Raw genomic sequence first — 13,643 nt, forward strand, 5'->3', positions numbered from 1 at the left:
AAACAGGGCAGGGAAGCTAGTCACTACTAATGCTGACAAGGCAGAGATTCTCAGTACCTTCTTTGCCTCTGTCTTTACCAGTGTAGCTGGACCCCAGATCACAGGATTGAGTAGCTATGACAATGCATGTGTCGACCTACCAGTAGTGGAGGAAGGGCTGGTCTGCAGCCTCTTGCAAAGGCTCAACCCACATAAATCTATAGGAAGTGGCTGATGTTGTTGCGAGGCCACTGTCTATAATCTTTGAAAAGTCATGGAGATCAGGGGATATCCCTGATGACTGGAAGAGGGCAAATGTCATACCCATCTACAAGAAAGGCCCAAAAGAAGACCCAGGAAACTACAGGCCCATTAGTCTTACTTCAGTCCCTGGGAAAGTAATCATAGAATCATAGACTGGTTTGGGTTGGAAGGGACCTTAAAGATCATCTAGTTCCAACCCCCCTGCCATGGGCAGGGATACCTTCCACTAGATCAGGTTGCTCAAAGCCTCATCCAACCTGGCCTTGAACACTTCCAGGGAGGGGGCATCCACAACCTCTCTGGGCAACCTGTTCCAGGGTCTCACCACCCTCACAGTAAAGAATTTCTTCCTAATATCTAAGCTAAATCTACCCTCTTTCAGTTTAAAACTGTTGCCCTTCGACCTATCACTGCACTCCCTGATAAAGAGTCCATCCCCATCTTTCCTGTAGGCCCCTGTGGTGGGTTGACCCTGGCTGGATGCCAGGGTCCCACCAAAGCCACTCTATCACTCCCCCTCCTCAAATGGACAGGGGAGAAAAAATATAATGAAAGGCTCATGAGTCGAGATAAGGACAGGGAGATCACTCACCAATTACCATCATGGGCAAAACAGACTCAACTTGGGGAAAAATTATTTTAATTTATTACTAGTCAAATCAGAGCAGGATAATGAGAAATAAAACCAAATCTTAAAACACCTTCCCCCCACCCCTCCCTTCTTCCCAGGCTTAACTTTACTCCTGAACTTTCTACCTCCTCCCCCCGAGCGGCGCAGGGGGATGGGGAAGGGGGGTTTGGGTCAGTTCATCATATGTTGTTTCTGCTGCTCCCTCCTCCTCCTCAGGGGGAGGAGGACTCACACTCTTCCCCTGCTCCAGCATGGGGTCCCTCCCATAGGAGACAGTCCTTCATGAACTTCTCCAATGTGAGTCCTTCCCACAGGCTACAGTTCTTCATGAACTGCTCCAGCATGGGTCCCATCCACGGGGTGCAGTCCTTCAGGAGCAGACGGCTCCAGCATGGGTCCCCCGCAGGGTCACAAGTCCTGCCAGCAAACCTGCTTCAGTGTGGGCTCCTCTCTCCACGGGGCCACAGGTCCTGCCAGGAGCCTGCTCCAGCACGGGCTTCCCATGGGGTCACAGCCTCCTTCGGGCATCCACCTGCTCCGGCGTGGGGTCCTCCACGGGCTGCAGGTGGATATCTGCTCCACCGTGGACCTCCATGGGCTGCAGGGGGACAGCCTGCCTCACCATGGTCTTCACCATGGGCTGCAGGGGAATCTCTCTGCTCTGGCGCCTGGAGCACCTCCTCCCCCTCCTTCTTCACTGACCTTGGTGTCTGCAGAGTTGTTTCTCTCACATCTTCTCACTCCTCTCTCTCTGGCTGCAACTGCTACTCCCCTGTAACTTCTTTTCCCTTTCTTAAATATGTTATCACAGAGGCACTACCACTGTTGCTGACTGGCTCGGCCTTGGCCAGCGGCGGGTCCATCTTGGAACCTGCTGGCATTGGCTCTATCGGACACAGGGGAAGCTTCTAGCAGCTTCTCACAGAAGCCACCCCTGTAGCCCCCCTGCTACCAAAACCTTGCCACGCAAACCCAATACAGCCCCCTTTAAGTACTGGAAGGCTGCTATAAGGTCTCCCCGGAGCCTTCTCTTCTCTAGGATGAACAACCCCAACTCTCTCAGCCTGTCCTCATAGGGGAGGTGCTCCAGCCCCCGATCATCTTCGTGGCCCTCCTGTGGACCCGCTCCAACAGGTCCATGTCTTTCCTGTGCTGAGGGCTCCAGAGCCGGATGCAGTACTCCAGGTGGGGTCTCACCAGAGTGGAGTAGAGGGGCAGAATCACCTCCCTCAACCTGCTGGCCACCCTTCTTTTGATGCAGCCCAGGATACAGTTGGCTTTCTGGGCTGCGAGTGCACACTGCCGGCTCATATTGAGTTTTTCATCCACCAGTGCCCCCAAGTCCTTCTCCACAGGGCTGCTCTCAATCCACTCATCGCCCAGCCTGTATCCATGTTTGGGATTGCCCTGACCCATGTGCAGGACCTTGCACTTGGCCTTGTTGAACTTCATGAAGTTTGCACAGGCCCACCTCTCAAGCCTGTCAAGGTCCCTCTGGATGGCATCCCTTCCCTCTAGTGATTCAACTGCACCACTCAGCTTGGTGTCATCTGCAAACTTGCTAAGGATGCACTCAATCCCACTGGAACGAGTCCTCCTAGAAACTATCACAAGCCAAATGAAGCGGGTGATTGGGAAAAGCCAGCATGGATTTACCAAGGGCAAATCATGCCTGACTAACCTGATCACCTTCTACAGCAAAATAATGTTTTCTGTCAACAGGGGGAGAGCGGTGGATGTTGTTTACCTGGACTTCAGCAAAGCATTCAACACTGTTTCCCACAGCCTTCTTTCTCCTGGACAAACTGGCAAGATACAGACTGGATGGGTGGTCTGCGAGATGAATAGGAAATTGGCTAACAGGCCACACTCAGAGGGTGGTGATCAATGTTTTTTACTCAGGCTGGCAGCCTGTCACAAGTGGGGTCCCCCAGGGGTCGATACTGGGCCCCATGCTGTTCAACATCTTCATAAATGACCTGGATGATGGGTTTGAAAGCACCCTCACCAAGTTTGCTGATGACACTGTATTGGGTCTAGCTGAGATGGAGTTAATTTTCCCCATAGCAGCCCTCATAGTGCTGTATTGGTAGCTAGAACGGTGTTGATAACACACCAGTGTTTTGGCTACTGCTGAGCAGTGCTCGCACAGCATCAAGGCTGTCTCTCCAACGTTGCCCCCCCCCTCACCAGTAGGCTGGGGGTGGGCAAGATCTTGGGAGGGGACATAGCCAGGACAGCTGACCCAAACTGACCAAAGGGATATTCCATACCATATGACATCATCCTTAGCATATAAAGCTAGGAGAAGGAGGAGGAAGGGGGGGCATTCGTTATTTATGTCTGTCTTCCAGAGCAACTGCTATGCGTACTGGGAAGTGGCCAGACATCGCCTGCTGATGGGAAATAGAGAATAAAATCTTTTGTTTTCCTTTGCTTTCGCACATGACCTTTGCTTTTGCTTTATTAAACTGTCCTTATCTCGATCCACAAGCCTTTTGTTATATTTTCTCTCCCCTGTCCAGTAGAGGAGGGGGAGCGATAGAGTGGCTTTGGTGGGCACCTGGCATCCTGCCAGGGTCAACCCACCACAGACACTAAACTGGGTGGTGTGGTGGACACGTCAGAAGGGAGAGCCATCTTCCAGAGAGACCTGGAGAGTGGGCTAGCAAGAACAGTATGAAGTTTAACAAAGACAAGTGCAAAGTCCTGCACCTGGGTCAGAATAACCAAAGAGCCCAGTACAGGCTAGGATCTGTGTGGCTGGGGAGCAGCCTTGCTGAAAGGGGCCTGGGGGTCCTGGTGGACAACAAGCTGAACATGAGTCAGCAGTGTGTCGCTGCAGCAACAAAGGCAAATCGGATCCTGGGCTGCATCCGCAGGGGCATTACTAGCAGAGATAGAGACATGATCATCCCACTCTACTCAGCCCTTGTCAGGCCGCACCTGGAGTACTGTGTCCAGTTCTGGTCCCCACAGTTCAAGAAAGATGCAGACTGGAGAGGGTCTAAAGTAGGGCCATGAAGATGATCAAAGGGCTGGAGAACCTGCCCTATGATGAAAGACTGAAGGGGTTAGGTCTTTTCTCCCTGGAGAAGAGAAGGCTTGGGGTGGGGGCTCATCACAGTATTCCAGTACTTAAAGGGGGGCCACAAAGAGGACAGAGGCTCTCTCTTCACAAGGACCCACATGGAGAAGACAAGGGGCAATGGGTACAAGTTGTACCGGGAGAGGTTTCATCTCGATATAAGAAAGAAATTTTTTACAGTGAGATCAATCAATCACAGGAACAATCTCCCCAGGGACATGGTAGAGTCCCCATCACTGGAGGTTTTCAAGATACCATAGGACAGGGTGCTAGATAATCTCGTCTAGGCTCCCTTTCCCACAAAAGGATGGACCAGATGATCTTTCGAGGTCACTTCCAACCTGGGCTGTTCTATGATTCTATGATCTAACACTGTTGGCTTTTTCTCAAGTTTGTGGAACCTAGTTTCATCTTGGCATAAGAGGAGACAACTTGTTGCTGAGGTGACAAAGAAACATGCCTTAAGGCGGTCAGTCCCTGGGTAGCAGGGTGTATGGAAGATTTGGGCAGGTGCCTAGGGTGTTTATCATCTCCAATAGCCTGGGATTTTGTGCCTGAACAGGCAATTAATCCTGGTAAATTGACACACCACCTGATAGAACGGTGCCTTGCCTACCCCCATGAAACCCAGCAGCTCCTAGCACCATATTGGGGCTTTTCCTGTGCCTATCGAGCCTTCATTCAGCATCATCAGAGGAGCATGGCTGAGACAGGGACCCAAACCACATCTGAGGACATCATGGTTGAGACAGGGACCCAAACCCAGCTACAGAAAACAAAAGGAATGCGAGAAGACTCATGGATCCAGATAATGACAGATTAATAGGGAAAACAAAAGCTGCATGCATGCAAGCAAAGCAAAAAGAAGAATTTATTCACTGCTTCCCATCAACAGGCAGATGTCCAGCCACTTCTTGGAAAGCAGGGCCTCAGCACATGTAACGGTTGCTTGGGAAGACAAACACCATAACCACAAATGTCCCCCCCTTCCTCCTCCTTTCCCTGAGCTTTTATTGTTGAGTGCAATGTCATATGGTATGGAATATCCCTTTGGTCAGTTTGGATCAGCTTTCCTGGCTATGTCCGCTCCCAAGCTTTTGCCTACCCCCAGCCTATTGGCCTTTCGTTGAGGGGGTTGGAGAGAAAAGCCTTGATGCTGTGCAAGCACTGCTCAGCAATAGCCAAACCATTGGTGTATTATCAACACTACTTTAGCCACAAATGCAAAGCACAGTGCCATATAGGCTGCTATGAAGAAAGTTAACTCCATCCCAACCAGACCCAGAACAAACTGGTAGAGAACTAATACATCATGAGCCTAAAATCTGTTCAAGATGCATGCTTCTTTTCATTACAGTGTGGTCAAATGTTAGTCTGTTCTTTTGAGGATTCAAAGCTAGTTAGTGGCTTGATTTTGCTCTTCTCTCACTTATGTTTGCAGAATATTAGAACATCGCAAGCTGCAGGAGCTAGGTTATTAGAAAACTACAGCACAGTGTTTCTAATTATTCTGTACTCTCAACAGAGCTATTTTTTTAGTCGATGCATTTCTGAAGACTCTTTAGCAGCAGTGCTTTTAGTGTGACAGACTTGTAAGGAATTGAGGGAGGTGGAGGAAGACTTAGCTAATGGTTTAATGGTGTCTGCACGTGACATTGATTTGCGTTTTCTCTGTGGTTATCTGTATTTTGTCCTTTGAGGTAAAAAGGGTACAGCTCTAATTCAGATCATATCAGTGATGTTGTGTTTTAACATTTCTTATAACTAGAATATGACTTGAAGGAGGACTGAAATCTGGCTGCAGAGTAGCCTTGGTGAGTGTGTGTGATGGTGACCACACAGCCCTTCCAAACTTTTTTAATATTAGTATCTTGTAATCCTTACACTTCTGAAATGTCACACCCACTGTCCTGTGATCATCCTGTCTCCATTCTGATTAAGTGTGACGTATTGCAGGTTTCCTTAGACCTACACTGTTTTGGGAGTAGATCCACCAAAGATCTTAAATATGAGAACATTTGGCTTTTGAGTACCCCGTGATCCTTGGCCCGAGTTAAGTCTCTGAGCTCCCTGAGTATGGAGGTGGTAGAAAGTTAGGGATCCAGGAGCAAGGTTCACAAGAAGTCAGCAAACTGAGTGGGCCACTAAGCCAGTAAGTTGAATACGCTGGAGGGAAGAAATCCACACTTTAAAACAACCCACCCCCCAGTCTCTAATGTCAGGCTGAATGCAGGCACATCCTTCTGCTTAGAGTCCTCAGCCATGAGCACTCTGGGTGTCTGAGCAAGATTAACACCTCTCCCTCATTTAACAAAAACAATATTTCTGCCAAACTTTGAGGAAGGTTTTGTACCCGAATCTCAAAACATCTTTTCAGGTGTACTATTAGGATCTAAAAGGTAGGGAGGTATGTCTGTCACTTGCAGAGAAAAAGAACTAACCTAGCTTTGACATGCAAACTGTGGGTTTTGGATTGGACTGGAATAAAATTGGATGGATGCAAGCACTGCTATCCATTGTCAACACTTTTGTACCCAAATGTCTTCTATGTGTAGTTTCACCAGTTTTACAGTATCTACTGGGTTAGATTCAGATAGGTAGGAAAAGTCCCAAGCGGAAAATCTTGCTCAAATTGCAATGCGAAATGAAGCTTTATGGCTGTGTTGCATTTAGGGCCTAGGTGCTCCAGTACAGGACCATTTTGACACTGCAGGCTGTCAGGTTTGTTAGGGGAAGACATGCCTGAGTGGTTAAATTGGACATCTCAAGAAAATTGAAATGTTGGGATCTGCCATTTAAAGCAAAACTTAGATGCCTAATGTGCTTTGGGATCTTCTGAGAAGTCTTATGAACTTTGTCTTTTAAACTGCAAGTCCTTTAAACCTACTTCTAAGCTGTACAAAAATTAGGACTGCACAAAGGCCCTGATCATTTGGAGGCTCCTCTCCTTTCTTTAGGCTCATTCTTAATTAACTACTGTGATGCTTCAAATCAGAAGATTTGATGACTCTGTGAGGCTCAGTGTTTGGCTGTAGCAGATTTTCAGGAATGTTTTTATTATTTGGAGACCAGGCATCAATGAGCAGAACAGATTTAGTTGCAGGCATGTTTTCTAAAATTATCTTGCTAATAATGTAGTGTCTCAGCAGAATTCTACCAGAGTCTACATGTGTCATGGTTTAACCTCAGCCAGCAGCTAAGCACCACGCAGCTGCTCCCTCGCTCCCCCCCCTCCCAGTGGGATGGGGAGGAGAATCGGGAAAGAAGGTAGAACTCGTGGGTTGAGATAAGAACAGTTTAATAACTAAAGTAAAATATAATACTAACAATAATAATAATGAAATGTAATAATAATAATAATAATTGTAATGAAAAGGAATATAACAAAAAAAAGGAAGAGGAAAAAAAAGAAAAAAAAAGAAAAAAACCCAGTGATGCACAATGCAATTGCTCACCACCCGCTGACCGATCCGCGCCTCCCGGCCAACTCCCCCCAGTTTATATACTGAGCATGACGTTCCATGGTATGGAATATCCCTTTGGCTAGTTTGGGTCAGCTGTCCTGGCTATGCTTCCTCCCAGCTTCTTGTACACCTGCTTGCTGGCAGAGCATGGGAAACTGAAAAACCCTTAACTTAAGCGCTACTTGGCAACAACTAAAACATCAGAGTGTTATCAACATCATTCTCACACTAAATCCAAAACACAGCACTGTACCAGCTACTAAGAAGAAAATTAACTCTGTCCCAGCCAAAACCAGGACAACATGCAACCCCATGCTGCATTGTCTTCTGTTTCAACATAGATCAGTAAATTTGGATTTACATCTCTGTCATTTGTGATTCTTGGGAGACTGTGGGGAAAACTACCCAAGTTTATAAGAGTGAGCAGCAGTATTTTTTTGGGGGGGATAATAGGCACCTTAGTCCCACTTACAAGCCAGTGCCAGAACTTAGCTTCTTTGCTAACCCTTTCTTCAGTCGGGCACTATATCTTGCAAATTCCAGTGTTGTGCCCAGTCGGTTACTATATCTTGCAAATTCCAGTGTTGTGTCAGCACACAATGCTTACCTAATGCTGTGTAATGGTGAAAGTACACAAAAGCCTGTTTTTCCACCTGTTGTTATGTGTTTAAACAAGGTGCATCTGCAGAAAAAGTTCTTTCAATGGGGTATTCATACCTTACATTAACCATGAGATCTTGGAAGATTTCATTAAAACATTTTTAAAGCACAATAGTTTGGATTTTTTTTCTACCTGATTCATAATTTTGGTATCTCAATCTTTATATTAACACTAAGAAGGGATTATGGAAATCAAAGAACTTGCATCAAAGCATGGTGAAAATGGCAGTAATTACAGAGCTTGGTTTTGTTCTAAGTAAAGCATAAAGTGGCTTTAAAGAAACTGGTTTAAAACCAAACTAGCATTTAAAATATAAGTAATATGAATAAGATTATTTTTTTAATATAAAGTAAACAGAGCACTAGGTCATGTGTAAAAGAAACAGTATAAAGCTTGTATATATCTTCAGATTACTGCATTCCTCTTACCTGGAAATGCTTGTAGAAATGAGGAGGTTAGCTTCCTAACACAATTCTGGTTTGAGGAAAAAACATACATGGTCTCACACCCTCAAAGCTGCAAGGTTCTAGCCCCAAAATTCTGAACCTGTTTTGACATGTCCTTTCCCTTGTGCCCATTGGGTTACTCTTTCTTTCAATCCCTTATGAATTACAAAAGGTAGCCACAAGTGACAGCCAAACTGTGAGCAGGGATCACACAGGTATTAGTTCCAGAAATTGCCAACAGAATTCACATAATTATTTTTTTCTTTGTGAAATACAGAATGTTTTGGACTGTAGCATACCCAAGAGCAGTGTTACTAAAGTTGATCTTCCACTTGACTACTGAAGCAAGTAAATAAATATATCCTGTAAATATCAAATTAAATTTGAGACAGCTTGATGCAAATATTTTACATTTATTGGAAGGGCGCAGTAAAAAGGGAACTGCAGAAAAGACAAATGACTATTCAAAAACTGTCTGTAGTTTACAAGAATACCAAAATTCTGTTTTGTAACAGCCTACGAAAATAAAAAGCTAGCTTAAGTTCAAAAGTGTAACTTTAAAGTATATAAAAAATTGGCAAATAAATAAAGTTTAAATGCATATCTATTTAAAATTATAAAGGACAGTCAACTAACAATTGTATTACATAGTTATCATTTTCAGACTTGTTTAAAAGCCAGATGATGAACTCACAAATGTAATTTTGTTTTTTTACATGTGTATTTTTGGGAAGAAGCACCCATTTCCAGTGTTATGCATTATCGATCTGTTTCACAAATATATTATTTTTTAAACAACAAAGAGTATAAAAGGTGCTTTACCTGATATTAAACTTGATGATGCATACTTTGACACAAACTTGAAAAAAAATTTAAACACGTTTGAAAACTGTATCTGTACCCTACTCAAGGTTACAAGTGTCAAAACTCTTGTGTGTGCTAGTGGGTCAGTGAATCAACCTTCCCACCTTCCTCAACATCCCTCCTCCTTCTCCAGATGCCTAAAACTATACGAAGGAAAATTAACACATGCAGTTGAAAAAAACAGCAGTCCTACAACTATTAGTTCAAATTTTTATATCTGGAAGGCTTTTGAATATGCATATAATTACATAATTCTTTAATAGAAGGGATGGATAGGTGCTTGGCTTTGGCTTTCAGTCCTCAAGATGTCTTTGTCTGCCTGTCTTTTGTGTCCCACATGATGAGCCTAAATTCTGAGTTTTTCCTATTACATGTTTTTAGCATTTTAGTTAAAATTAAGTGGGAAGCTCAGTGGAAAAAATAAGTTGTCAGTTACAAGTAATGGTACAATTAACAGTGGAAACAGATATTTTTCTTTTAGTTGATAGGTCTACTGAAGAGTCTGAATCTGTGGCATGACCAAGCAGAAGGTGGAGGGAAGGAAAATAATGTTGTCACTATCTCTCCTTAAGCACAACTTCAGATGTTGTAAGGAATTGGCTACATTCAGAGATACAAGAAACTTCCAGTCTCCAGTGGATTTATTAGTGATTTGTAGCAAGCATAAGCATGCTATAAAAAGGTGCCATATAGAGTGCAAGACCTTCTCTATGACATCCTGGCTGCATCTATGCTACATATCAGAGCGGCTGAAAGCACCTGAATTGGTTACTTTAATTCAGCAGTTCCTTTCACTGAAAAACTGGAGAGGAACAAAGGTACAGGTTTACCTTTGTGTAGAATTCAAGTGAAATGTAAATGCTTCTATTGAAGAGATATTTTGTGGAAGCAATACTGCTGTTGAAAATATCAGTAAAGTAATTGTTTCAATTAAAAATTTTATATATTTAAAATGCATTAAGCCATATCAACTTAGTCACCTAATGAAAAATTAGGTTCCCTGTAGACTTTTATTGACTTAGCAATGCTTGTTGTTTGAAGTTGCAAGTCTCAGAATTTGGGAGGGATGTATAATTACCTGCATAATTAAAGGTTATATGATGTAAAGATGTCAGATTTCTAAAAGCAAAATGGATGGCAATAATGAAAATTAAAACTATTTGGAAAGTTCTGATAAGTAGAAGGCATGTTTAAAGTGAAGCTCAAATGGAATTGAGGAACTAGTATTAATTTTAAAGATAGTGTTTTGGATCTGGTCTGACAGCAAGATCATTCCTTTGGAAAGGGGCATAATTGGCTTAATATTGTTCCATAAGAATAGGAAAAGGATGTTCTATATTGTAAACTAGGCAGTGGGGAATGTTGTTGTTCTGATGTCTTTTATGATGTGGACAATTCCTTATATATTTAGGGTTTGTAACTTGATTAAACCATGATTTGAACTATGCGTTTCACCTTGGATTCACGGTTACTTAAATTTTCATACAAACACATTGCCACAGGTATAAAGGTATAACATCACTATGAAACTTTTGAGTCAAACAAAATCAGGGATATATGGGAACTTTTGTCTCACAAAAGTAAATTTCTTGAAGTAAATGAAAGGGGAGTATCTGTGGTAGATAGAGCTGTCAGAGTTAAGGAATGTTTGGGAGGTGCAAAGGGCCAAATTCTTCTGGTTTAGTAGTACAGTGCAGCTAGAGCTGTTAGCCTACTGCAGCCCTGTTTAAAGAGCAGAAAGATTCTTTAATAATTGAAGCATAAATTCAGAGAGAACTAGTTTACATATTAGTAATCCAAGGATTTTGTGTTGCTATTGCATTTAATATTTGTGGAATTTTTTATATGTTGAGAAAGACTGAAATAACTGAACTCACTGTATAAAGACAGTACTGTGAATCTTTTAAAATTTATTTTTTTTTAGTGGTAGAAATGTCTTGCTCAATAGCCTCAACATGTGCAATCTAGAAGCAACCTCTATTAACCTGATTTTTCTTTTAAAAGCATAATTGCCTTAAATTGATGAAGAATTTTAATGGAGAAGCATGTGCTGTCTCTCTTAACCCATTCAAAAAATTTCAGCTATGTAGCTGATCTATAAACTTTTGTAGTTCTAAAACTAGATGAGAGTTCCAAATAGTGGCAATTTAGGAAAACTTTTTTTCCCCCAAGCCTTCTTTGCTAGTAGCAGTATGCATCCTATGTTGTCCTATTGGATAACAGTTCATATTTACCTATAAAACACCAAGCCAGTTGTTGCAAGTTTTACTTGCAAAGCATTCAATTCTGGGAAGGCAGGGGAAGAAAGTATCAAGTTCACCTATTCTATGTTTTCACTCTGTGACCTCAGTCAACTGCATTTGAGAATTTTATTAATTCATTTCTTTAAGTACAGCTAACAGTTTTTGTTTTAGAGAAGGCCTTTATAAAGATGATCTGAGATCTATAAATGAGCTACTCTCTTATAGCTATAATCTGAGAGCTGCAAAATAATAATGCAACTAGCTAGCCATCTAATTAGTCCTTCACGTCCAAAAAAAACCCCAACACTCTGAAAATTCTAATTTAAGTCCTGCCTAAATGATGTCTAAAAACATGGTGTTCTAAAATAGCTAGAAATATACAACTTCCTGAAAATGAAAGAACTCAGAATTAACACACAAATTCTACACCTGGACATATATTCCAGTTAGTTAGAATTTTATGTAGAAGAGACAAAGGGACATTATAGTCCAAGTTGCAAAGAAAACCAAGAGTCATAGTAACAAACTTTGTGCCTTTCCTCCTCTGACTGTTGAGTCTTTATTCTTTCTGGAGGAATATTATTTTTTATACAAACTTTTTCCTTCTTGGTGGCGTTTACAGCTCCACTGTCCCCAGTCTTTTGAAATCTGATTGTAATGATTTTAAAAAGTTAAAAGGTTAATGTTTCTACTCTGCCTTGTTCAGCCTGCTAGAGGCTTAAAACATATTTCCTTATGGCATAGAGAAGCAGCGTTTTTATTTGGACACTATGCATGGAATGTACTTTTGTTTAGCTTTTGCAGGCTCCAGCTGCATACTGAGAATTACTGCAAATTGAAGGAAACAGTCAGGATCAGAAGCAAATCTAGTAATTCACATTCTTTTACTCCTCTAAAACCAATCCTATTTGTTATCTATAACATGCTGCTATCATTAACAAATCTACTTCTTGTTGACCTTTTCTACACGTGTGCACCTACAGCTTTTACTTATTTTTTGTAAGGCAGATGATTTGCAGTATTTGTTAACAACATACATGTAGTCAAGACTTGATATTGGCTTTTTTGTTTGTTAAATAAATGTAGTTCATTGCAAAGGGGACATATTACTAAATTCTGATGGCTTCATAGGAAAAAAGCAGTAGCTTAAGTAAATCACATCCAAAGTCAGAAGTATTTACTATAATGTGGTAAAAAATGCACATGTAGTTCAATTTTCTAGAAAAGAAAATTCTGGATTTCACTTTACATCCAGAATCTGACCTTCATCCTTAAACAAGGCATCCTTTAAAAATATCAGTTGCATAAAGAATTTAAAAAATATAAAAGTGTCTCATTGATATACTTATCAAAAACTGTCTTCACTTTTAAGGCTATCGTGTGACACAGTCACCACATTACAGTGCCATAGTGTTGATATCTGGGACAGGGATAGGAGAGCGAGAACACAGCATAATGTAGAAAATCTCTGAAAAATTTCACTAGCATTTACTTGCTGTAAAATAGATAAAAGCCACAGCCACTTAAATCTATAGTACGTGCTTTTCTATTTACGTGTATCCTAAATGACAATATTACTGTGACTGGATATATAGCATTTGGCAGAATATGTCTTTAATGCAGGTGTAGACATCATTGGTAGACTTGTATATAAAAAAAACCAGTTAATTTTAAAGTAATTAGAAGAATATTGCAAATAATGTTGTATAAATGCAGTGTTTAAGGGGAAAATATTACTTCACTGGAAAATAAAGTCCTGCAGACTGAGTTTGGCACTAGTTTATCACTATGTCACTTTCTTTTTGATTGAAGACAGCTCTTTCTGAATCTCACTGAATTTTGGCCGGTTTTCAGGTTTGTAGGCCCAGCACCTCTGCATTATTTTATATATTTCTTCTGGACATTTTTGCGGTGCTGACATTCGGTATCCTGGTACACAAAAAAGGGAAAAATATATAGCATTGAAAAATGATACATATTGACAAATTTAAAAAGAAATGAGC

General features: G+C 41.9%; 1 protein-coding gene across 1 annotated transcript in view; it reads right to left on the reverse strand.

Annotated features, from left to right (window-relative positions):
• Positions 1–13,426: 13,426 nt before the first annotated feature.
• Positions 13,427–13,643, reverse strand: part of LOC127029049 (tyrosine-protein kinase Fer-like) — a gene marked incomplete at its 5' end in the record, with an annotated part of 129,437 nt that continues 129,220 nt past the window's right edge. Inside the window, one exon of the mRNA XM_050914711.1 lies at positions 13,427–13,569. Within this exon, the coding sequence (XP_050770668.1) occupies positions 13,427–13,569 (143 nt within the window). The remainder of the gene's footprint in view (positions 13,570–13,643) is intronic.

Source organism: Gymnogyps californianus, unplaced genomic scaffold (assembly GCF_018139145.2).
Source record: "Gymnogyps californianus isolate 813 unplaced genomic scaffold, ASM1813914v2 HiC_scaffold_65, whole genome shotgun sequence".
Taxonomy (NCBI): Eukaryota; Metazoa; Chordata; class Aves; order Accipitriformes; family Cathartidae; genus Gymnogyps; species Gymnogyps californianus.